Here is a 24,087-nt window from a genome sequence, read left to right on the forward strand (position 1 = left end):
ATATTCTTGATGTTCTTCAGGATGAATTTCTGCAGAACGACTAGTCTGTCCAAAATAACATAAGCTACAAGAGCAGGGGATTCTGTAAACTCCAGGATAAGAAAGAGGAGGATACCTGTCTTTTGGAGAAATAAGGAAGGTATTTATGGATCTCTTGTTTAATGTGAGCGCACGTCCATTTCACCCTTATTTTATTTGTTCTTCAAACTCTAGGGACACATTCAGATACTGCATCATTTACGCATCTTTTCTAAGTTTTACATTATGATACAGCTTTTGGCATTTTCTTCTAGGCCAAGTGGACTGCATATCCACTCTCCAGCCAAAAGGCTGCGGGTTCGAATCCCGCTGTGGGCATGGATATTTGTGATTGTCTGTGAAAATACTAGTGGTGATGATGGGCGGTAGATGGCATTGGTGTAGATCATGATGGTAGTTGCAATTCGTTGTAGTTGGTGGATTGAGTGGTGGAGACAGAGGGCTGTAGAGTAGGTGCCCTCCCTCGATGAGTCTTTGGACTCCCTGGAGGTGTTTGTTACATAATAATAATTTAATTTGCAAAATGAAGAAGAAAAGAGGAAAGAGACTTGTAGGTCAATCTATGAAGTCTTACTAATCTTTTTGAAAGTCCTTTAACATATTAAATGACTTTCAGATAGTCAATAAGAAATATCAAAATTGTGTGTATTAAAAACGACTATGAAACATAGTAAAAAATTATCCAAATAAACATGGATAACTATGTTTATTTGGATAAACATAGTTATCCAAATGTTTTCCAATAGTTATACTTATGTGACTTCTGTAATTAATTAATTAGTATTATAGTTTATAATCATTGTCAGTTAGCAATTGACTCTCAAAATTCTTGAAAATTTAGCAATCCGCTCATACAAGCCAGCTCTAGCACACCACTGCCAAAAGTAAGATGTAAAGAAAACAATGATTGTGGTGGTATCCTTAGAAAATACAGAGAAAAATGAGAGAAAGCCAAGTTAAAGTAGCTAAACAAGTCATTTAAAATTTCAGGAAGAATAAGTTAAATATCACATATGATATGTTGGATGTCTGAAGTAATTTCTTTGAAAGAAGACTGATAAATGACAAACAGCGACAGGAAAAACATTCAAAAGAAATGCAAACTGGAGTTCATATCAATCTTTGAGGTAAAAAAACATTGGGAAGCTTCAAACGTGGAAAAGTATCTAGAGTAGATAGATGACATCTGACCAGATAAGCTCAAATCTAAAGGTATAATTTTTTTTTTTTTTACATTGCAGGGGCTATAGCTATAATGCCAGTATAATGAAAAATTTTTATATCTCTATATTTGGTGGAATATAGGTTAAATTACAACTTGACTTGATTAGAGCTCTCCGAGTATGATCTTCAAAAGAAGGGAATAAACATGAATCCAATAGAGAAATCCCCTTACTGAGTGTTTATAAGACTTATGCAAGCATACTTAAGAAAAGGCTAAGAAAAATTGTAGGAGGGAGAGACTGGGAGAAGAACAAGCAGGTTCAATTCAAAGAAGAGTCAGAGACAAAATATTTTTACTTATACGACAAATATTTCAGAAACAAGATGCCAAGAAAAAGACTGTTGACACGATAATAAAAGATGGAAAACTCACTTAGAAAAACTATCTTTAATTGTAAAATTTTTACTATGTTTCACAGGCAATTGCAGTAAAAATGGAATGGCAAGTTATGCAAATGGCATACGTGAAATTTTACAATTAAAGATCAAGTTTTTCTAAGGGAGTTTCTCATCTTTTATTATTAGCAGTATACCGACTCAAGGTTTCCAATTTTAAAATGGTTATGAATATTGTTATGTGTGTAAAGGTCAAAGCTATAGCACAGTGAGTGAATTAAAGATCAGATTACCTGAAAATCTTCTTCATGGTAATTTTTCCCCTTAATCCTTTAAGGCCTCAAATAAACAAGGTAGTAATCTCATCAAGAGATGAAAATCATTTATGACCTATAGCACATATATACCTAGTCTAGCCATAAATACTGTTACAACTTGAAAAGTGCACAAACCTTTAATCCATCAGTAAATCATCTATAGCTTTCATCGCATACAAACCACATGCATAACGCGCATATAGCAGCACTCAATGTTTGCAATGTCCTTCTTTTGCCTTCACGCACACACAGGGCTGTCTTAAAAATTTTATTTTAAAATATATAGACATTGCATATTTTTATTTAATTCAACAATATTGATAATATAATAAAGGTAGTTTATTTGTGTTTATAAAAATACACACAATAAAAAAAAAGCTTAAAAAAATTCTAATTTAAATTGTTTTTTGCAGCATTTACTTTCTGCAAATCTATTTATAATTTCACTATGATCCATCCATGGTTCTTAAGCACTCCTGGGCTATAGCCCATTTAGCCCAATGGATAAAGAGGCCCTGTGCACATACTAAGTCTGTGAGGCCACATATCGATGGTGGCATACACAACATCCAACAGAAATGCTGCCACTGCTCACGCCAAATCCAGCTTCAGGCCCGTGCCAAGGTGTAATTTCTTACATGCTACTCTCAAGGTCTGACCACAATTTGAAGTTAAATGGATTCAGATCAGGACTTCCAGGCAGCCAATCAGATGGTGATATGTGGTCGGGCACATTTGCTTCCAACCAATGTTGTGTGGTCCTCGCCTTGTGTGCAGGGATTGAGTCCTGTTGGAAGGTCCACTGCCTACTGTGAAACAAGATGTTGTTCAGGGGACATGCCACACATTCAATTCTGGATACACTTTGGCAGTTCTGACCTCGTTTTTGTAAGAAAGAGGTTTTGATCTCTTTCTCACAAAATGCAACTTGGATATCCCAACCAAACCATCACTGACGTGGGGTGACATCTCTGAATCCTGGGTGCTATGCACCCATCTGGGAACATACCCAATCATTTTGGCAGCTCAACTACTCTTCAATGGTGAAAATCTTCTTGTCTGCGAAGAGGATATCTCTGTGTGTCGTTCACATACCACCAGAGAAGTGCCTTTGATTTTATCATCCTTTGCAGCATAAGTTTTAGTGTTAGGAAGTGTTGTAAAACAATGATAGGCTCTCATTCCCAGGTCATCAGTTAGTAAATGTGACATCGTTCTCTGCGAAATATTCATCTCTCAAGACATCACTTTCTGCATATCACAGGATTGCAGCAGACATGCCTGCATATCCCTCACGAGCTGTTGCGTCCTAATACAGCTGTCCTTTGGCAGTCAGATACATCTGTATCATCATGTCATAATATAATGGTTAATAGTCAGATACACAAAACATCCTATCGATCCCAAGTGCTTTTAGCATGTTGAAAATAACAGGTGCTGAATTCCAACCTTGTGAAGTGCTATTACAGCTATATGATTCTCATAATCTTCCTATTACATATTAATCTATACAGATAGACAACTCTCTACTGATAAACATGCAAATGTTGGCTGTGAACAGTGCCGCAAAGAACTAGGTTCGCGCAATTCTGTGGGCAGCGCAGGGTTGTGCAGAAGTTGTAACAGTATTTATGGCAAGACTGTATGTACTAATGTGCTATAGCACATTAGTCGAGTAATTACACAGTGTAATTAGTACAGTAATTACTCACTGTACTAATGTGCTATTAAAGATCAGATTACCTGGAAACCTTGTTCTAGAGACTAATCATGGTAAATTTTTTTTCCAAATCACTTAGGGCCGCAAATAAACAGGGTAGTAATTTCACTAGAAGTCAAAAATCATTTACGACCGAAAGACATTTACAAACATCCATTTAACAGTGAGATGTAGGTTAGAAAACAGTAACACTATCCATCTTGTCAGCCAAGCAAGTGAATATGTCAGTCAGCCTTTTATAAAGGTGATCAAACTGGTGTAGCCATCAACATTAAACAGTTTTAAAATCTTGCATCAAAAGATGGTTACATAAACAATGTGAATAGCAAAAACAACAAATTAATGAGTTAAAAAGCCAAACGGCTATTTTTTCTGGCGAAGTTGATTAAATTAAGGGGATGAGAATTCCTTATTATTTTACAGCCAGTATGTGAAACTCTGAGATCGAAAACTACGATCTAAGAGTTTCATGCCAAAGAACTATCGGCGAATCCAAGCATAAGTGAACACCTGGTAGTACAACACCAAGGCAATTCGAAGCAAAGGTGAAGCAAGCTCCCTCACTATCCTTGGATTTGCCGATAGTTCTTCAGCATGAAACTCTTATCGTAGTTTTCGAATCTCAGAGTTTTGCATACTGGCTGTAAAATAATAAGGGATTTTCATCACCTTAATTTAAATTAATGAGTTACTCAAATATATTATACTCACTGCTCTCATAAATGTAAAAACAGAATTTGTGCCATTGTCATCTAATTTTGTTGAGACCTTTATCCTGTAGATACCATCTTCCATAGAAAGTTTCTGAAAAAAAAATTACACTGAAATCAATATAAAATATATTAACATTCAAAATTAAAACTAATTAACTAAAGCTGGCTGAAGAACAACTACAAATCATTTTAGTAAGTTTTTGGTTTGGTTTTTGTTTCAGTTCACAATAATTTTGATTTTAGGTCACTATTTTGGTTGAGTGCAGCATGTTTTAACTGTCTCTAAAAATCAGATTATACTAATAGTGTTCTGCGTTTTTAATAGTGTAAACAAGTTGACATTCGTAGCTTTTCATTCATTTTGTATAGCTATAAAATGGATGCATCTCCAAGAAAGCATTCGAAAATATGTACTGTTTCTCAGCATACATCCATGACTCAAAGACAAATTGCCAATGGTGTTGGTTTGGGTATTGTTAATGGGATCGTAGAGAGGTTTAGGCAGATAGGTGACAAAACCTCTTCTGCCGACAGAAAGGCAAAAAAAGGAAACTACACTTACTCAAGATTGTTTAGTAGTTAGGAAAAGCAAAATGAATCCAAGATTGTCTGCTGGAGACTTAAATAGAGACTTGGCAGCTAGTGGGATTAATGTTTTTGACATGACAATCCATCGAAGTTTATTGGAAGAATAGAGGACTGCCCACAGACCAAAAAAGAAACAACTCTTAATGAAGACTATGCTCCAGTGGGCAAAAGTGTACAAAGTGAACTGTTGAGAAGTGGAAAGTCATATTCTCAGATTAGAGCCATTCTTTTGTTCAAGGAGAGGGAGTATCCTATGTCCACAAATCAGTGACTGAGAAGACTCCCATCCACCTTCAACAAGATCCTAAATGCCCAGCTAAAAAGATGTTCTGAAGTTGTTTTACACATGATGGTCCAGGATCATTTGTGCCTGTTGGTGGCATGATGAAAAGTGACAAGTACATAAAAATATTGAAGAAAAGAGTGGTCCCACAGATCCAGAAAGACAAAGAACTCATCTTCCAAAAGGATCTTGCTCCATGCCTCGTCAAAAAAAGTGAAAGAGTTCCTCAAAAATCCAAACATCCAATTGCTCCAGTCCAGGTAACTCTCCTGACATTAACCCAATAGAAAACTTGTGAGCCATAGCATAAAAGAGAGTTGAAAAATTAAATTGTGATACAAAGGATAACTTAATACAATCAATAATAAACGTATGGTTTCAAGATACAGAAATAAGGAAAATGTGTTCTTTATTGGTCGAATTCATGCTTAAGCGAATTAATGAACTTCTTAGGAACAAAGAAGTACATATAAATTATTTGGTAAAGTTGGAGTTTAATTTTTGTGCTTATTTTCTTGCAAAATTAAAATTTTTCTTTAAAATGTGAGTGGTTGGATTAATTTGTTTGCTACTGCATATGTATATAATTAAAGAAATTTAATGAATAGAAGCCAAGATATACCAAATAGATTTTAAAAAAAAAATTATCACTTGAACACAACTAGTTTTTGTCTTCTCAGAAGATTTCATCAGGTGCATAACATCAAAAGAAAAAATACAAAAATATACATTACACGAGAACAACAGCTATAAATTAACTTCCAAACGTACTGCTGATATTTGAAGGCATTCTGGATGCAACACTATTGTTGGACATGTTCACATGAGCATGACTTAAGTATGCCAAAGTTGGATAGCTGAAGAGTGACAATCAGATTGGTTACGGACCAGATTGAAGGCAATTTCTATTGATTCCACAATTCTTCCTTCCAACTCATCATAGCATCTAAAAATGTTTTCTGATTTGTTCCAGATCACTGAATAAGTGAAAGAATCTTCACTCATCCAATAATCAGGATTACAGACATGATTAGATAGTGTGCTGGCTCTAGTTCTACCATATGTGATGTCTCTTGCATGCTCTTCCATACACAAGTCAATGGATTTCTCCATCTGTCTGACCAAAACAGGGCACACTGCAGTTACACCAGAGAGAGTAATCTGGAATACTTTAGGCTGCCATGTTTTGGCTTAGACATCACAATTAAGGAATGGAGTTTGGACAGAGTAAAAAAAAAAATTTTTAAAAAAAGTGCAGATTTTAAATTTCTTGAGAATTTCAGCTAACGTTAGTGAAGTGGAGCTGATATATAGTAGAGATATAAAGTCTTTTATATCAGTACTATCTTCAGTACGGTGAGCAGGTGGATTAAATAGCAGCTTACTATCAGTCTGTTTAGGATAACAATTTTTCTGAAAGGTTGTAAGAAGAAACTGCAGTTCTTTGTTTGGTGATCTCTTCTTCACTGAGGGAGCAAGTACATTTAGTAAAAATGATAGCAAGATTTTTTGGGATGCACAATGATGACATTGTGCATGAAGGTATCTACTGGCATGTACTGATTTTCTATAAAAAGAGATCTTCGGATTTTCTGACACGAGTGAGTTTGACATCCAGGAATGGGAGAGAACTGTTAACTTCCAATTCCGAGGTAAATTGTATTCTTGTAAATTGTTTCTCTTGGCTTCTAACTATTAAATTTTTTTAATTATGTCATATAGCTGAATAAATCGTTGCATCGTAATTGATTATTAATGTAAATATATGTTGATATAATATCCAAGCTTTAAAAAAAAGTTTATGTTGATTATCAGCCACCCTTTGCAAGACAAACTAAAATTCATATTAAGTACAAATTAAGCAATATAAAAACCTAAGAGGAATTAGGCTTTTACAGTGTACCTAATAAGATTTGAAGCTTGTGTGTTGCAAAGACACATAATATTAGTAATTAAATAAATATATTAAAAAAAAAATTATATACTATAGGTGGAAAGACAACAAAAAAATTTTTTTTTCATTTATAATAATAACAAGGCATCATTAGAGATAAACAAAGGAAAACAGGAGTTGTTTGTAAACAATTAACTCAATAAAGCATTCGATTACAATATGACAGAGCAGCATAGATGATACTACATAAGAGAAGATAACAATATTGATCATAATCAAAAAAAAAATAATAATAATAATAATATAACACACACACACACACACACGCGCGCGCGCGTGCGCACAATTTCCCCTCTATTTCTGATAACTACTTTCCACGTGAAGAAGTTAGTCCATCAGTGCCATCTATGTTATTTGTTTATTTATATTTTAAATTAGTTTACTAAAGATTAGGCTGATATATGGGTGCTTCACAAAACTAAAAAGCTGTCTAGGAAAACAATGATGTGGTAGAGTCTTTCTGGAAATTTCTTAGTAATACACGAGTTGCCAGATTTGCTATAGACAGTAGATGAACTTCATATTGCTAGACATGGATTCGAGACTAAACCAAGAGAAGGTGCATTTGAAATTTTTTTTTCTTCAAATTTTAGTTAATAATATTAAGTTAATTTAATGTACTTTGTTTTATGTCTGTGGGTGAATGGACTGAATTATTCATATTTAAGAAAAACTTGTATAATTGTATTAAAGAAGATAATGTCAGTATGGTGCTAATACATCATAGAACAATGATAGCCATGACATCTTTTGTTGGGTAAGTTGAATATGTAAGATTTTGTAGAAGGAAGGCAAGACTAATGAGCAAATAAGTGTTTTGAGAGTGAGTAAGTGAGTGCCAATTGGGTGGAGAGAGCAAAAACACATGATAGTGTAGTAGACAATACTCACAGAAGTCCAGAAAATGTTAATGTTGGCAATCATGTTGAAAGTAGGATGGTGGGAGGTCAGAAAAATGAAGATAACCTCAAGAAGGAAATAGTGTGCATATGCATAGTCTCTTCAGAAGATAAAGTGCAAAATTGAAAGACTGTAGAAATGTCAGGAAATTAGTAGAGCTGCGAAGAGGAAAAAAAAGCAAGATGTTAAAGGTAAGAAACAAGATTGTATGAATAAATGAGAGAAAGAGAATAAGGAGAAAATTTTTAAGGTGATTCTATGATAAGTATTTAATGAGCATATCCTCTCAGGGGATGTACAGGATCTTGCTAACCTGGTGCAAAAATTAATATTAATGAAACTGAGGATGCAAAAAAAGGTGAAAGAATTGATTGTTTTGGCTGGCTTTAATGATTCAAAAGATAAAACGATTATATGAGATAAGATGTAAAAGGTTACTGGAAGAAGCAAAAAAAGAAGAGCAAGAGAGTGAAGATTATAAACCTATTGCCATACTATGATAGAGGCAAATTGAGGAGGAGGACAATGATCTGCGATTATTGTCCTCATTGAATTAATGTGCAGTTTTTGCAGAAGGAATGGTGCAGAATTTTTAGCCATATGGACTGAATGATTTATATAATGGTAAGACATTCAAATGGATTTGGAGCAAGGTGTTAAGAGAATAGCTTTGTTCACTGAGAGTGTGGAAGTGCAAAATCAGGAAAACTGAAGCTATTAGGGTCAATGCAGTTGTGTGCAAGTGCAAATAATACAAAATCTAGTCTCTCAAGTGACAAAATCGAATAAGGTAGTCAAATGCAATATAAAGGTGACCGAGAATCTAAGAGCTACAGTTTGTATATACCAATACTAGAAGTATCAAGTGACAGCAGATAAATTGTAGTCAAAAAGACAAGATTGTCTCCTTGTCAATTTATACGATATACTGAGGCCAATGGAATAAAGACTGGGTATGCCAGGTATGACAAGGAAGACGTATCAACAGATTAGCACAATGAGTGCAAGCTGAATAATTATTATAAGGGACTTCAACTACATACAAAGTGGAGGAATGAGAGATCACATGGCAGGAAGGAAACAGAATTCATACAACTACTACGAAATAGTTACTTGAATCAGCATGTGATGGAGGGAAACAGCATACGAGTGTTGGATCTGGTTATTATTATTATCATCAAATTCCTGATATATATCCTCAGGGGATGTACAGGATCTTATAATAATATTACATGAAAAGTTACATCATTACAACCTTCCTATCAACAATTTCTCTCAGATTAGCCTGTTATCTGTCAACATTCCAATATTCTCAGATCTTATATTTCTGTCTTCTAAGGCACTTTCAATCCATCCTAGAAAAAACACTTATTTAGTTAGTCTTTCCTCTCCCATTCTATTTTTAAGTGGCCATACCACCTGAGATTAGCTCTACTAATACTGAATGCTAACAATATCAAGTTCTTTCCTAATATCCTCATTTTTAATATGATCCTGCTATTCATGCCATCTGTTCAGTCCCCGTAATCTTTTCAGGGACTTTCATATCTGTAATTTCCAGTCTTTGATCAAGAGTTTTATTTCTAACCCAGCTCTCAGATCCATAAGTTAAAATTGGTTTGAACACTGCCTTGTGTACAGCCAGCTTAATGTTAGGTACGATTTTTACTGAAGATGGTAAATTAAATATAGAAATAGACAACAGAATCAGCAAAGCTGGTATGGTGGGAAGTCAATTGAATAAATTCATATGGAATAGGAGAGAAATTAGTCAGAACACTAAATTAGCTGTATATAAGACAGTGTTCAAACCAGTTTTAACTTATGGATCTGAGAGCTGGGTTAGAAGTAAAGCAGCACTTCACCAAAGACTAGAGACCGCAGATATGAGACTCCTGAGAAAGATTATAGGCGTGAACAGATGGCATCAATGGCAATATCATATTAAAAACGAGGATATTAGGAAAGAACTTGACATTGTCAGCATCCAGGAATGCGTTAGCAGAGCTAATCTCAGGTGGTATGGTCACTTAAATAGAATGGGCGAAGAAAGATTAGCAAAACAAGTGTTCTCTGCCAGGTTGACAGCAAAACGACCCAGAGGAAGACCAAGATATAGGTGGATTGATACGGTACAAAGTGCCTTAGACGATAGAAATATAAGATCTGATAATGTTGGAGTCTTGACAAGTAACAGACTGATTTGGAGGAAAATTGTAGATAGGAAGTTAGTAATGATGTAATTTTTTTCATGTAGTACTATCATATCCTGTACACCCCTTGAGGTTACATGGCAGGAATTTGATGACGATGCTGATGATGACTCTTACCAAACCAGCTTTGCAAATTCTACTGTCCATTTCCAAATGTAATTTGACATCTTCATTAAAAGGTGTGCCTAAATAGCTGAAATGTTTTACTTGTTCTATAGGTTGGAAAACATCAACTACAGGATGCAGTTGATGTTTTCCATGTTTCTGCTTATTTTCATTGTCTTTGTCTTTTTATTGCTGATTTTCATACGAAATTTATTACAACAGTTATTCAATTTAGTCAGGGAATCTTGTAGACTTGTACTGGATTTATTCAGAAGTATAACATCATCTGCATAAAGTAAAGAGCTGAGATTGACATCTTCAATTTTGATATCAGGTTTAATATTGCTTTCCTTCATAATGTGATTCATACAGATGATGAATAACAGTGGAATAATGTACATCATGGGAGATAGTCAAGGAGTATCTGAAGGAAGCAATATCAGACTGTATAAACAAGGTCAAGAGATTAAATCAGTCAGGAGTTAGATGGATGACTAATATTGTTAAGCAGGAGCTGCAAAAAATAAAACAAAGTACAGGGTATGCAAGGAGAAAGATGACCAGCAAAGTCATGAGTGGAAAGGCTCAGCCTGGAAAGATGATCAGGATAAGGAAAGCAAAATCAGATTAAAAGACAAAATTAACTGAGCAGGCCAAAAGAACCCTCCCCACACACACACAGAATTCTTGGGCTATATGGTATGCAGAAGGAAGAATGACTATGGAAAGATAACTTTAACAAGTGCTGATAATAGCAAGGTGACAGAAGTAGACAAAACAGATGAGTTACTTGAGTGATCACTTTGCAAATGCCTCATCCAAGTGAGGATATGCCAGGAACTGAAGTGAGAATGGATGCTGATGAATTGGATTAAATTAGGACACTGCAAAATCTCAATGCAAATACAGATATAGGATTAGATGAGATATCAACTTGCATTTTATAAGAATGGGCAAAGTAGCTGTCAATGCCTCTGATCGGGCTGCAATTTGTCTCAGCTCAGGTAAAGTTCAAAGGGAGTGAAGGATGAAATAAAAAGCAAATTAATTCCTTTAAAGAAAAGAGGCTTTAAGACTGCATGGAAGATTTGCAGCAGCAATTATAGACCAATCAGTATCTCAGGAGTGGTGGTAAAAGTTTTGATAAAGATGGTCAAAAACAGAATACAAGAATGGGTGGATAAGCATATGATAATTTATGGGAGGAGGATAGATTTGTGAATGGTCAATCATGGCTTAGTAAATTACTAACTTTTTATAATAGGGATAGCTGAGCCGGATAAAGGGAGCTATATGATGATAGTACTGGATTTTGCAAAAAAGTGTTTGATAAGATACCACATGGAATGCCTAATATAAAAAAACTGGTAAAAATGAGAATGAATATTTTGTAAATCTTTAAACGACTACAAAACTGGTGAATTGATATGAGGGCAGCTGATGGATAGATAATAAAAAAGTATTATATGAACAGGTAGAATCCTGAAGAAAGTAGCTGATTAAGGATGTACCACAAGGCTCTGTGTTTGCACCATTACTGTTTAATCTGTACATAAATGATAAAGGAAATGATTGTTATTTAAGAAATACTTGTGCCATGAGAGGTTTCTTCAATTAACACAAAAAATGCAATGATATAACAGGTGAAATAATGCAATATTGATAATTCATGAACTCTGAAAAAAAAATTATAATAATAATTATTATTATTGATGTGTGATTAAAATAACTTTTCCATATCTCAGATAGAGACAGTCATTCCAAATTAAGTTCGGCTGGTTAAGTAAAGCCTCAACACTTTCTTCGAACAAAAGCATTCAAATTTATACTGACACCGATGAAGTAAGCGTGTTTCAGACCATACGATGTTGTGGTATGTATCTATTCTGTGCTATGCCAAGCCAGATTTTTCAGATTTACTGTTGCTAATGTAAGACTGGTATTCTTGTATTCTCTTTTCCACAGAATATCCAGTTTGTCCAATCTGAAAAAGTCCAGTCTTTTAGACCACAACTTTACTTCATCAGTGTCAGTATAAATTTGAATGTTTGTTCAAAGAAAGCACTGAGGCTTTACTTTGCCATCCGAACTTAGAATGACTGCCTCTCTCTCTAAGATATGGGAAAGTCTTATTTTAATCACACACAAGAATAATTTTTTAAGAGCTAATGAATTATAATTATTGCAATATTTCTTCAGTTATACCATTGCATTGTTTTATGCATAATATCCTGTGGCTCTTACTTTTTCAAATCAATCATTGTATGCATTCTACTGTAATTAACTATTGTCGCCACCGATGATGGTCTGTAATATTCAGGCTGAAATATATGGCATTACTTATCCCTTGTGTTTTTCATGTTGATTGAAAGGAAATGATTCAATGAGAAATATTCAGAAGTTTTCTTTTGAAACAAAATTCAGTAGGATAATAGCTACTATTTTTAATAGTTAATCAAGATGCAGAGAGCATGCAAAATAATTTAAATGGCTAACAATATGGATTGGTTGGTTGATTAGAAGTTTCTGGCTCAAGGACAGCAAAGGTTCATACTGCACCAAACCAAAGGTTACAGCTGTACTCAAGATAATAATAAGAAGTAATAAACAGATCAACTAGTAAATAATATGTTATGTACAAACATGTAAACTTTAAAAATTTAATAAAGTAAAGCAATATCTACACACAAATATAATTTATAATCAAAGGTGTTTGTATAAATTAATTCTTTTAATCTTTTAACAATTCAAGCAAATTATCTGAGTCTGATAAGAAACTTGCAGAAATTAGAATATAATTATAAATTCAAGTGAAATAAAGATAATGGAAATTGGAAGACACAAAAGATATACAAATAACATTTAATCAGGAAATTGTAGAACAAGTTAATGGGTTTTAATTACTTAGGAGCATACTTGATTTCAAATTTTAATGACATAGCAACAATAAAGCACAGATCTTCGTAGCATGGTCAATGATGAATGAACTTAATAAAACTTGGAAAAATAAAATTTCTACAACTCTAACAATAAAATTATACAAAGGTATAATCCTACCACCAGCTCTCTATGGGGGGGGGGGGATTGGACCTTTAAAAGCAGAGAGGAAACTGTTAGCTTTTGAAATGAAATGCTCCAAGAAAATAAACAGAACATAAGACTAATGCACAAGTGCTGCAAGATTTTGAATCCCTAACTCGACAATTGTTAACAAGCTTAAAAACATCAACTCCATTGGCTTCGCCACATTGTGTGAATGGAACCGGACAAACTTCCTCGTCTGGTATTTGAGTGCACTATGGAGGATGCAAGACCCAAGGGAAGATCAAATGGCTAATGAAAGAACTTGCTTTGGATAGAGAAGAGCAGAAGGCTCTTATCCATGGAGGAACTCATGGAATTCCCTCTCTTTCTGTCTTGAGGACAGAAAAGAAAAAGATAAGATCTGCCTGAGTGAATATGGCTCAGCAAGTGTGGTAAAAATTTCATACCTTTCTTGAGTGAAGTGCTAGCCAGAATGTGATAAAAGGCGAGACATGTTGCACTGTTCACATATAGGCAAGTCATCAGCCCTCAATAAATCAGAATGTGTAAGATGACTGTGAGCAATGCAAAGCCTAGCAAGAACAACTACCTCTCTTCTATTTCACCACTGACTTGACTGTGAATCTTAATTTTGTGCAATTTGTTTTATTTATTTGTCAGTGCTTCCTGCTGTGATGATTGCCATGGGTTATTAACTTTGATCACATAAATGGTCTGTATACGGAACTGACAGACAGTACTAGGAAATGTATCTGCTGATTTAGTAGCTGCATCTGCAGTCTCATTTCGCTTAATTCCAATGTGACCAGTGATCCAGCACAGCTGGATTTCAAAATTAAGGATCTTCAATTTGTACAACAGCTATAGAACCTTGCAAAGAGATCAGATGGCTTGTAAAGAACTCCTTGAGTCTGTATAAATTATGCACTTTTGGTAGCAGTTTTCTTTTATATGCACAAGTGCAAGCTGAACTGATTGCAATTCCAACAGAGGTCTCAGATTTTGAACCATCAATATATATAGATGGGAAGGAAATCAAAATGTTCTGCTCTGTGTGCTTTAAATAGCCAAATGTAGACCAATGATGGTGGAGTGTCAGACTTCCTTAGTTGACACTGTGTGAGTTGCATGATGGAAAGCAAATCTGCCATGGAGGAATGCTGTTTTATGTTCGGTATGGGTAATGTTAAAATTCATTCCAAAAGCTTGCATAATCTCTTTAAGATGCATACTATCAAAAGAACATATGGCTGTGTGTGTGAGAAAGAGAGATTAAACCTCCTAAAGCAGAGAAAGATACTAATCCATGCAGGATGCTCTGGAAGATACATTATTTTTAGGGAATAGATAAGAGAGAGAAATATTTCTGTCTGATTGGTACAGCAGGTTCATTTGCCTCAGCATACAAGCATTGAATTGGTGATGTGCAAAAAGGCACCAGTAGCTATTTATAATTCCTGATGAGGAATAGAATTCAACCATTGCAGACCACTTCGCTTTTCGCAGAACTGCAGACTTGAGATCCATAATCCAGCTTTGAGCATACAAGTGCACAATAAAGGTGAAGCAATGAAGATCAATCTGCACTCTAATCATTAGAGGAGAGAGTACAAAGGATATTCAATGCTTTCTTGCACTTTTCTCTAAGGATGTATCCTCACAGCATGCAAAATTTATATCATAAACTGATAACAGACTATATCAATATTATGCAGCTAAAACATTGCATTAATATATATTCAACCGTATATATAATCTAAATTCATATTACCAATGCTATTGCTCCTTCCCTGAACCTTCCTTTATCCCAGCACATCTATTTTTGTCTTTGTCAAATCATGTAACATAGAAAAATTATTAATTTGTCACAAAATAACTTTGTAACAGTATGAATAAATAAAAAATCTTCCCTCTCAGATATTTAGGAGTAATGTAATTGAAATACTGCACTGAAACCATAAACAATAATTAAAATTTTCATGGGTATAATGAATCCTTCAGGATAATAAAAATAGCAAGTTATGATTGCTATTTTGCACTAAGATATCAATACTAAGATTATAAGAGATATGCAATACTGGAAAACAGGATCAGCACTAATGTTAGCATAAAGCTCCAGAATGCAGTAAAAGCAGCAAGAGTTTGTTAGATCAGTTGAAGTTGCATAAAGTAAACCTCTGAAATCTTGTGGAATGATCCAGGCATCACAGTTACCATGCATGGAGAATTGCAGTCAAACAGAAAATACCTTTCCCCCCCCCCCTCCATTTCTATACTTTAGTATTAATTTGGCAGAAAAAACAACTTGTTACAACAAACTTAGAAAGGAAAGTACTAATTGATTGATTGACAGGTCTCACTCACATCTCTCCAAAAAAATGCAAAAACATAATTCTACAGCACACAAGTATAAAAATAATCCTCAAAATAAGCCCCAGAGATAAATAGCCTTGTCACTCAATTCATTAATTACATAACAAAATACTTCATAGAAATTATATAAATAGACCTAAAGAATGCATTTTTACCTTTAGTTTTGATATATCATTTGCACTCATAGGCTTAGTTTGATAAAATGCAGCATCACCATGCCTGAGTGAATAAACAGAGATCATTCCTCTTTGGACATAATGAGGAATTGGGCCTAAAAAGAATAATATCCAATAAATATACTTACTGTAAATATAGAAAATGTTTGAAATGTTTAAGAAAAAATTCTTATCAATGATTTAATAGATATTTATTACTGAAAAAATGTTTAACACTGATATAAACCACTATAATCCTGATGCAAAATCTAACAATTATTATTATACAGAAAGAAAGAGAAATATTGTATAACATGTTTGACTTACCAATATTTAAAAAAAAATAAAAAAAAAAAGGATTTTATTAGATTAAAAATTTATTGTCTACATTATTTATTATCAGCTTGTTCCATCCCGCTGCTGGGCAAAGACCTCTCTCAAATTTTTCTCCTCTTTTCTCCCTCTCAAGAGCCATCCTCATCCAGCTAATTTATGCATTCTTGTGATCTGTCTCATGTTCTGTCTTCTTCTGGATATCATGCTCTCTTTGGGGAGCCAAACAGTAGAAATGCCTGTCCACCTGGCCAACCCAATTCTACTTTAAATGGTTTGCTATATGAATGACATCAATTTTTATAACCTATCTAATGTCTGGGGAAGCTTAAGGGTCAAAGCTGTATAACTAAGAAGACACCTCCACATAGCCTTTAAAGGAATGTGGAGAACCGACCAGTGCTTCTGACCTAACGTCCAATGCTCACCTTCTTGTGGTGCACCCTGTTGGTTATCTATCTGGATACTAAACGAACGAGGATGGGCTGGCAATTTGGGATTTAGCCAACCAAATTGTATTCTCATTGGCTTAAACCAATATACAAAATGTTGGTACAACATGACAAAATTTCATGCTGGCTGGGAAGTCGCCCGGTTAAACAATGTCCTCGTTGTTTTCGCCAGGGAACCAGGGCGAACAGCGAAAAGTCAGCTACTGGAACAAATCTGAAAGCACACCCCAACTCAACATCACTAAAAAGACAAAACTGGTGAGATCTTTCTGAGCAATAAATACAAAATGTTATATTCAGGAAATGACAATCAAGGAAAAGAAGTAGTAGACATAGTATTCAACACAAAATACAAGGCTAATCTTCTTTGGCAGGCAGTCTCAAGTAGAGTGATGTGGGCTAATATCAGAATGGGGAATTGGACAATGAGACTTATTTGTGCCTATGGTCCCAGAAGGTAGAAGTGGAAGAATTTTTTGATGCTTTAGAAAAAGCAACTTGACATAATGAAAAAGAAAAAGTTGGTCCTCGTTGGAGATCTAAATAGCAGAGTAGGAAATGATTGTCAGACATACAAAAATATTTTGGGAAAATTTGGAGACAAGAGCAAAGCTAATAATAATGGCAAATACTATTATTATTGGATTTCTGCTCATGGACTGGTTATTATTAACACCATGTTCTAACATAAAAATGTGCACAAATTCTCATGGAGAGAAGAGGCAAGGGAAAAAAAAGTCTCATTGACAATGTTATTGTTGATAGTGATGTTTTCTCCCTGGTGCTGGACACCAGAGTATACAGAGGATTTGAAATTGGAAGTGATCACTATTTAGTCTTGAGCAGGATAAAATTGAATTTCATATTGAAAAGAATAACATGTAAGAAAGTTTTAAAGCGAATAAACATTGAGCAGCTTTTCAGATATGAATTGTAGACTAAAATACACAAGGATTATTGAAGAAAAAATGAAAGAGTTTGAGGACAGGAACCAAACCTTGGAGATTCAGTGGCAAACTCTGAAGAAAACATTGATTGATTCTGCCAGAGAGGCATGTGGTGAGGTTGTGTGCAAGGATAAAAAAATCAGAACTCTCTGGTGGACACAGGAAGTTAAAGAGGCAGTGAAGGAAAAGAAGAAAGCATATCAAAAGTTCCTGGCAAATAAGTCAGCTTTTGCTCTTAGAGAATACAGAGACAAATGTAAAAAAGCGAAACACTGTGTAAAACTAGCTAAACAAAAGTAATGGGAGAACTTTAGCAAGAACAGAGAAAATAAATATATAGAAGGTGGCAAAATATTCTGGAGGTTGTTGAAGAAACCTAGGAATGGAGGAAAGTGCTGTAAAAGGAGTTAGAGATGATAAAGGTGATATGAAAACGTGAGAAAAAGATATCCTTGAAGTATAGAGTAATTACTTCGAAAAATTGCTAAATGAAACAAGCAGCGATGATAGCACAGTGGTAAAAAAACACTGACCAGGCATGCGGTCAGGAATACATATCCATACTTGAAGGGATCAAAGGCTTGAAATGTAGAAAGGCAGCAGGAGTGATATTCGACCAGAAATGCTGAAGTATATAATATAATAGTCTTACAGTGGCTACACTACATAATTCAGAAAGCCTGGACAGAGGGACGAATTCCCGATGATTGGAGTAGAGCTTTCATAGTACCCATATATAAAAAGGGAAATAAAACTGAATGTGAGAATTACAGAGGTATTTCCCAACTGAGTGTTCCTGGCCAGATCTATGCAAGTATACTTGAGAAACACTAAGAAAGAATTGTGGAAGAAAAGCTTGGTGAAGAACAAGCTGGATTCAGGCCAAATAGAGGCTGTCTGGATCAGATCTTCACTTTACGACAAATAGTTGAGTAGACATGGGAATATAACAAAGATCTGTATTTAAATTTTGTTGATCTGGAAAAGGCATACGACAAGGTGTGAAGAGAGAAACTATTCAATACGCTACAGGTATATGGTGTCAATGGGGCATTATATCAAGCAATACTTTATTTGAGTTGTAAGTCAGCAGTTAGAATTGAAGGAAGTACAGGAAGATGGTTTAATGTTAAATCTGGTGTGAGACAAAGATGTACATTATCCCCTCTGTTATTCATTATCTATATGGATCACATTATGAAGGAAAGTAGTATTAAACATGATATCAGAATTGGAGATGTTAATGTCAGCTCTTTGCTTTATGCGGACGATGTTATACTTCTAAATAAATCCGTTACAAGTTTGCAAGATTCCCTTACTAAATTGAATAACTGTTGTAATAGATATGGTATGAAGGTCAGCATTAAAAAGACAAAGACAATGAAAATAGGTAGAATTGTTGAAAATGTCAGCTGTGTTGTGAACAGGGAACCTGTGGAACAAGTAAAACATTTCAGCTACTTAGGCACGATTTTTAGTGAAGATGGTAAATTAAATATAGAAATAGACAACAGAATCAACAAAGCTGGTATAGTAGGAAGTCAATTGAATAAATTCATATGGAATAAGAGAGAAATTAGTCGGAACACTAAATAAGCTGTATACAAGATAGTGTTCAAACCAGTTTTAACTTATGGATCTGAGAGCTGGGTCAGAAGTAAAACACTTGAATAAAGACTAGAGACCGCAGATATGAGAGTCCTGAGAAAGATTAGAGGCGTGAATAGATGACATCAATGGCAATATCATAATACTTGTTTTGCTAATCTTTCCTCTCCAGAATGGGAGAGGAAAGATTAGCAAAACAAGTGTTCTCTGCCAGGCTGGCAGGTAAAAGACCCAGAGGAAGACCAAGATATAGGTGGATTGATACAGTAAAATGTGCCTTAGAAGGTAGAAACAAGATCAGATCTGATAATGTTGGAGTCTTGACAGGTAACAAACTGATTTGGTGGAAAATTGTAGATAGGAAGTTAGTAATGATGTAAATTTTTCATGTAGTACTACCATATCCTATACACCCCTTGAGGGTACATGTCAGGAATTTGATGATGTCTAATGTCTGAATTTTTATGTAATTATAAACAATATACAGTCAGTCCTTGACTTATGACCACTTACACTTATGACAGCCATTCTGTCATAAAAAAAAGCCATTAACACATTCACTATGTATCTAGTGCTACAATAAAACTTCTGCAAGTATTCCCCCCCCCCCCTGCATTCTATCTTTTCTATCTTCCCTGAAAATACTAAACCCTTCACATTCAATCCCTGTAACTACATCATTTGCTGTTAGACAAGTTTCACTAACTTATAACTTTTGGCAAGGTTGCACTAACCAATGCCAAAAACTCCAGCACCCCCACTTTGTTCCTGATACTTCTGGTATTAGTATATAGAAACTGCAGCATCCCTTTAGGCCCCAGCCCATCTTTACTTCCTGAATTGACTACCCTATTGAAAATTTTTGCTTGAGAGAGTAGATTTCACACTTGGTCATTCTCACACTCACTCACCTCATAGGTGCCTTCACACAAATTCGCTTCCACCCTAATTACTAAAGTTTTCCCGAATTTGCATTTCAGCATGCTTGGTGATAAAAGTTCTCTTCAGACGCCTAACAACAAACCACTCAGATGCAGTCCATCAGCATTGTACAAATCCTTCTTTCCATCAAACACAGACCACAGATCAACAAATCCTAAACAAATACATCATTCCTTCTGCACAATCTATGTATAAGACTCATTGGCTACTATCTCCAGTTCTGTCCTTGCATACAACAGGAAAATTCCTTAAGGGAGGGTCCTCAATGAGTTTTAAATGTTTCCTGCAGAAAGGCTCGTGTTTCTGCAGGAAAACCTTGATATCATCGATATTCTGATGAAACCCATGACAATTCCGTTGCGATGGAACTATCATGGGTTTTGGAAAATTTTCCTATTGTTTTGGAATTAGATTTGTCTGATTTCCAGGAAGTTAAGGCCTTATCTATGTCAGATTTATGTTTATCAATTGATTTTGGGAATTATGCATAGCCAGTGTCCATCTCTTTGGGTTGGCCAAGTGGTTAGCATATCTGCTCTCCAGCAAAGACTGTAGGTTCAAATCCTGCCAAGGGCAGGGATATTTGTGATTGTCCTACTAACTGTTTACCATATGTACTGCTGTAACCTGTGTCCTGACACAGTATGATCTTTGATGTCTTTGCATCATAAAAATCAAATCAAAATCAAAAAATCCATCTATTCCTATGGAAAAATATTCAATACATCATCTGATGTGTCAGGATCATTTGTTAAGTTTAAGTTAGTTTCAGTGGATACTGAAGTATCCAATTTTTTCTGTGGGGATGTCTGGTGGTTTACCTTTAAGTGATATCCTTGTCATAATTTTTTTTTGACAAGTGGATTCTCATCAAATGGAACCATTTTTGGAGTTGTTTCTGGAGTGAGACTGTAGGTCGTGTGACTGATGCACTCCACAGAGAAACACTCATGATCATAAAGTTCAGGAATGGTGAAGTTATCAGATGGTGGAATAGACATACAAGTTTGAGTTGCTGTTGACATTTTCTTAACTGCCACCTTCTAAGCATAAGAGGATCTCATAACAGATGCAGTGGTGGCTAACTTACTTTTTGCATCCAGATATGATATAACTTGTTCTGTTTTAATCTTTTGTATTTCTTTTTCATCTTTCCACTTTAAAAGTAGGGAATATGGGCATGCCCAAACTGACTGTCATGGCTCTACCACCTATACCCAATGTGGTAGTAAAGAACATGATAACAAATATTGCTCTGTAAAGAATGCTAAATGTGTCAATTGCCAGGCAGATCATCCAACTTACTCTTGTGCATGTCAGAAGTAGATTAGGGATGTACAGGACGGTTGAGATACCCTGCTTTTACAAATGTTGGAGACTAAGGTGTACCAAAAGTAAAGATAATGTTCCTGGTTGGAACCAGATGACCATCCAAACAAATCGCGATGCACCTAATACCTGTCACCCCCCAATCTTTAAGTTCTGAACATATCTCATCTGGAACATTAAGGATATCCCATTCCAATATCACTCCTCTACAAGAATTGAGTGTTTTATGAGATGTTACTGTGATTAATTATATTCCACCGGTTAATGTTGCCCTCAATAGCTTGTGACGTTATGTTTCCACAAGGATGTCACCAGATTGTAGTCTCTTAACTGTTTTGAGAGAACCTGCCAGTTCTTCTAAACCCTTTTGAATAAAGAAGTGACATTTTCCCTACTGGCTTTTCATCTGTTGCATAGATGATGAGAAAAACTGTTACATTCACACTGGTATCACATTCTTTATTTCTTACTCCTGTTATCAAATGATGAATCTACAGCATCAGTATTTGGTTGGGATCTTGTTAGTGCCCCTGAAACATTTGAGGATGAATGAAGAATTAATGCTCATGAGTTTCTTTTTGTTTAGCACCAGAGCTTCCCCATCCACCATGAGGCCACATATGGATGCTTACTGACTAGCAAACAGCAATAACTGCTCTCAAGAGTGGAATGCTAGCACTACCCTGGATGCCATATCATCACCACAGCAACCTTTGAGCCGTGTTCTTGGACCATAGGAAAGGAGATTTATTACCAAATTATTGACACTTGCAGGAAAGCCTACTAGCCAACTGATCCTGGCTGAACCATCCAGGACTGCTTGTACTGCAAAACAGAGGCCAAAGTAGTGCAAGACTAACAGGGCCCCCCCCCCCTCCCAGATGTCGATGGGTCGCACTACATGGCAAATAAGGCAGCAGGGCACTGGATCCGAGTGATGGTGATGTGGAAGAAAGGATAGTAAAAAAGACTCAGGAGAAACAGAGTGAAGAATTCAGCAAGGAATGCAAAGAAAAAACAGGAAGAATGAAAGGGCCAGTTCCATCAGTGGGAGGGACCCAAGGCAGGAATTTGAGCTATTAGTCATGATTACAGCTTCTGTAAAATATTTCATGTCCCACCAGTTTGTTTATGTAATAGGTAATAATTTATCTACCCGTTTTTTTTTTTTTTTCACACACACACTAAATAATAAGTGACAAATTCTGTTATTATTTTTATCACAAACAGTTTATACTCTCATTATGAATTATAATACTCTGCTGTTCACCAGCTATTCAAAATTTTTAAAGACAACTGTGGGTCAGACAGAGTGGTGACACATGGACAGTATAATCATCAATTCCTGATACGTACCATCAAAGGATAAACAAGATGCTATTATAGCACCATGTGATAAATTTACATTACTAGCTTCTTATAAACAATTTTCTTCCAAATTAACTAAACTATTCTCAGGACTCCATTACCAAATTATATATTTCAGTCAGCTAGAGTATCAATTAGGGTATTCAGTCTGCTAGTGACTGTATCAATCCAACTAAATCTTGTTGTTCTTCTTCTTGGTCTTTTCCTACCATCCAGGTATCAACATCTGTTCCACTAAACTTTCCTCTTCTGACATTTTTAAGTGACCAGACCACCTCAGATTAGCTCTGCACACATATTCTTGAATACTAACAATATCAAATTCCTTCTTAATATTTTCATTTTTGTTACTCTAACAGTGATGGCATCTGTTCATTCTGCTATTTTTTTTCAGGACTCAATTGTGTGGTCACTTGTCTTTCAACAAAATGAATCTAAAAATATGGTTAAACATTGCCTTGTATGTTGATAATATATAGTGTTTTGGCTAATTTCTCTCATTCCATATAAATGCATTCAGCTGATCCCCCACAAGGCTAGCTTTATCATCTTTGTCAAAAATTGTGCCTAAATAGTTTACTTGTTCTACAGATACTTCACTGATAATGCCACTGATTTTCCATATTCCTACCTATTTTCACAGTTTGTCTTTTTATTGCTAATTTTTCATACCAAACTTGTTGCAGCAGTTGTTCACTTTGGTCAAAGATTCCTGAAGACTTTTTCTGAATTTATATAAGAGTATAACATCATCTGCATAAAGTGAAGAGCTGAGGTTGTAATCTCCAATTTTGATAACAGATTTAAAATCACCTTTCTCACATAATGTATCTCTATAGATGATGAATAACAGAGGTGCAAGTTGTTCACCTTGGCTTAACACCGATTTTACATCAAACCACTTTTTGCTACTTCTTTCTATTCTAACAGCTGATTTATCATTTAAATAGAAGCTACATATTACTCTGTATAATGTCCATTTATTATTTCCAAATTCCACCAGGATATTTCTGATCTTCAAAAACCATTCTTTAATGGGATTTTCTGATGACATTCTTCCAGGCTCTTTTGACAACACCCAAGTTTCAAGATTAGGTGATATTTCTCTTCTTGGAATTATCCTTATTATGAATCTGCCATTTG

General features: G+C 35.2%; 1 protein-coding gene across 1 annotated transcript in view; it reads right to left on the bottom strand.

The window, feature by feature from the left end:
- Nucleotides 1–24,087, bottom strand: part of EMC10 (ER membrane protein complex subunit 10) — a 145,571-nt gene that overhangs the window by 85,400 nt on the left and 36,084 nt on the right. Inside the window, exons 3-4 of the mRNA XM_090414487.1 lie at nt 15,966–16,081; nt 4,348–4,440 (exon numbers count right to left, since the gene is read on the bottom strand). Of these exons, the coding sequence (XP_090270613.1) occupies nt 4,348–4,440; nt 15,966–16,081 (209 nt within the window). The remainder of the gene's footprint in view (nt 1–4,347; nt 4,441–15,965; nt 16,082–24,087) is intronic.

This window comes from Typopeltis vanoorti, chromosome 25, assembly GCF_054136105.1.
Source record: "Typopeltis vanoorti isolate ZY-2024b chromosome 25, IOZ_Tvanoo_1.0, whole genome shotgun sequence".
NCBI classification, from domain to species: domain Eukaryota; kingdom Metazoa; phylum Arthropoda; class Arachnida; order Uropygi; family Thelyphonidae; genus Typopeltis; species Typopeltis vanoorti.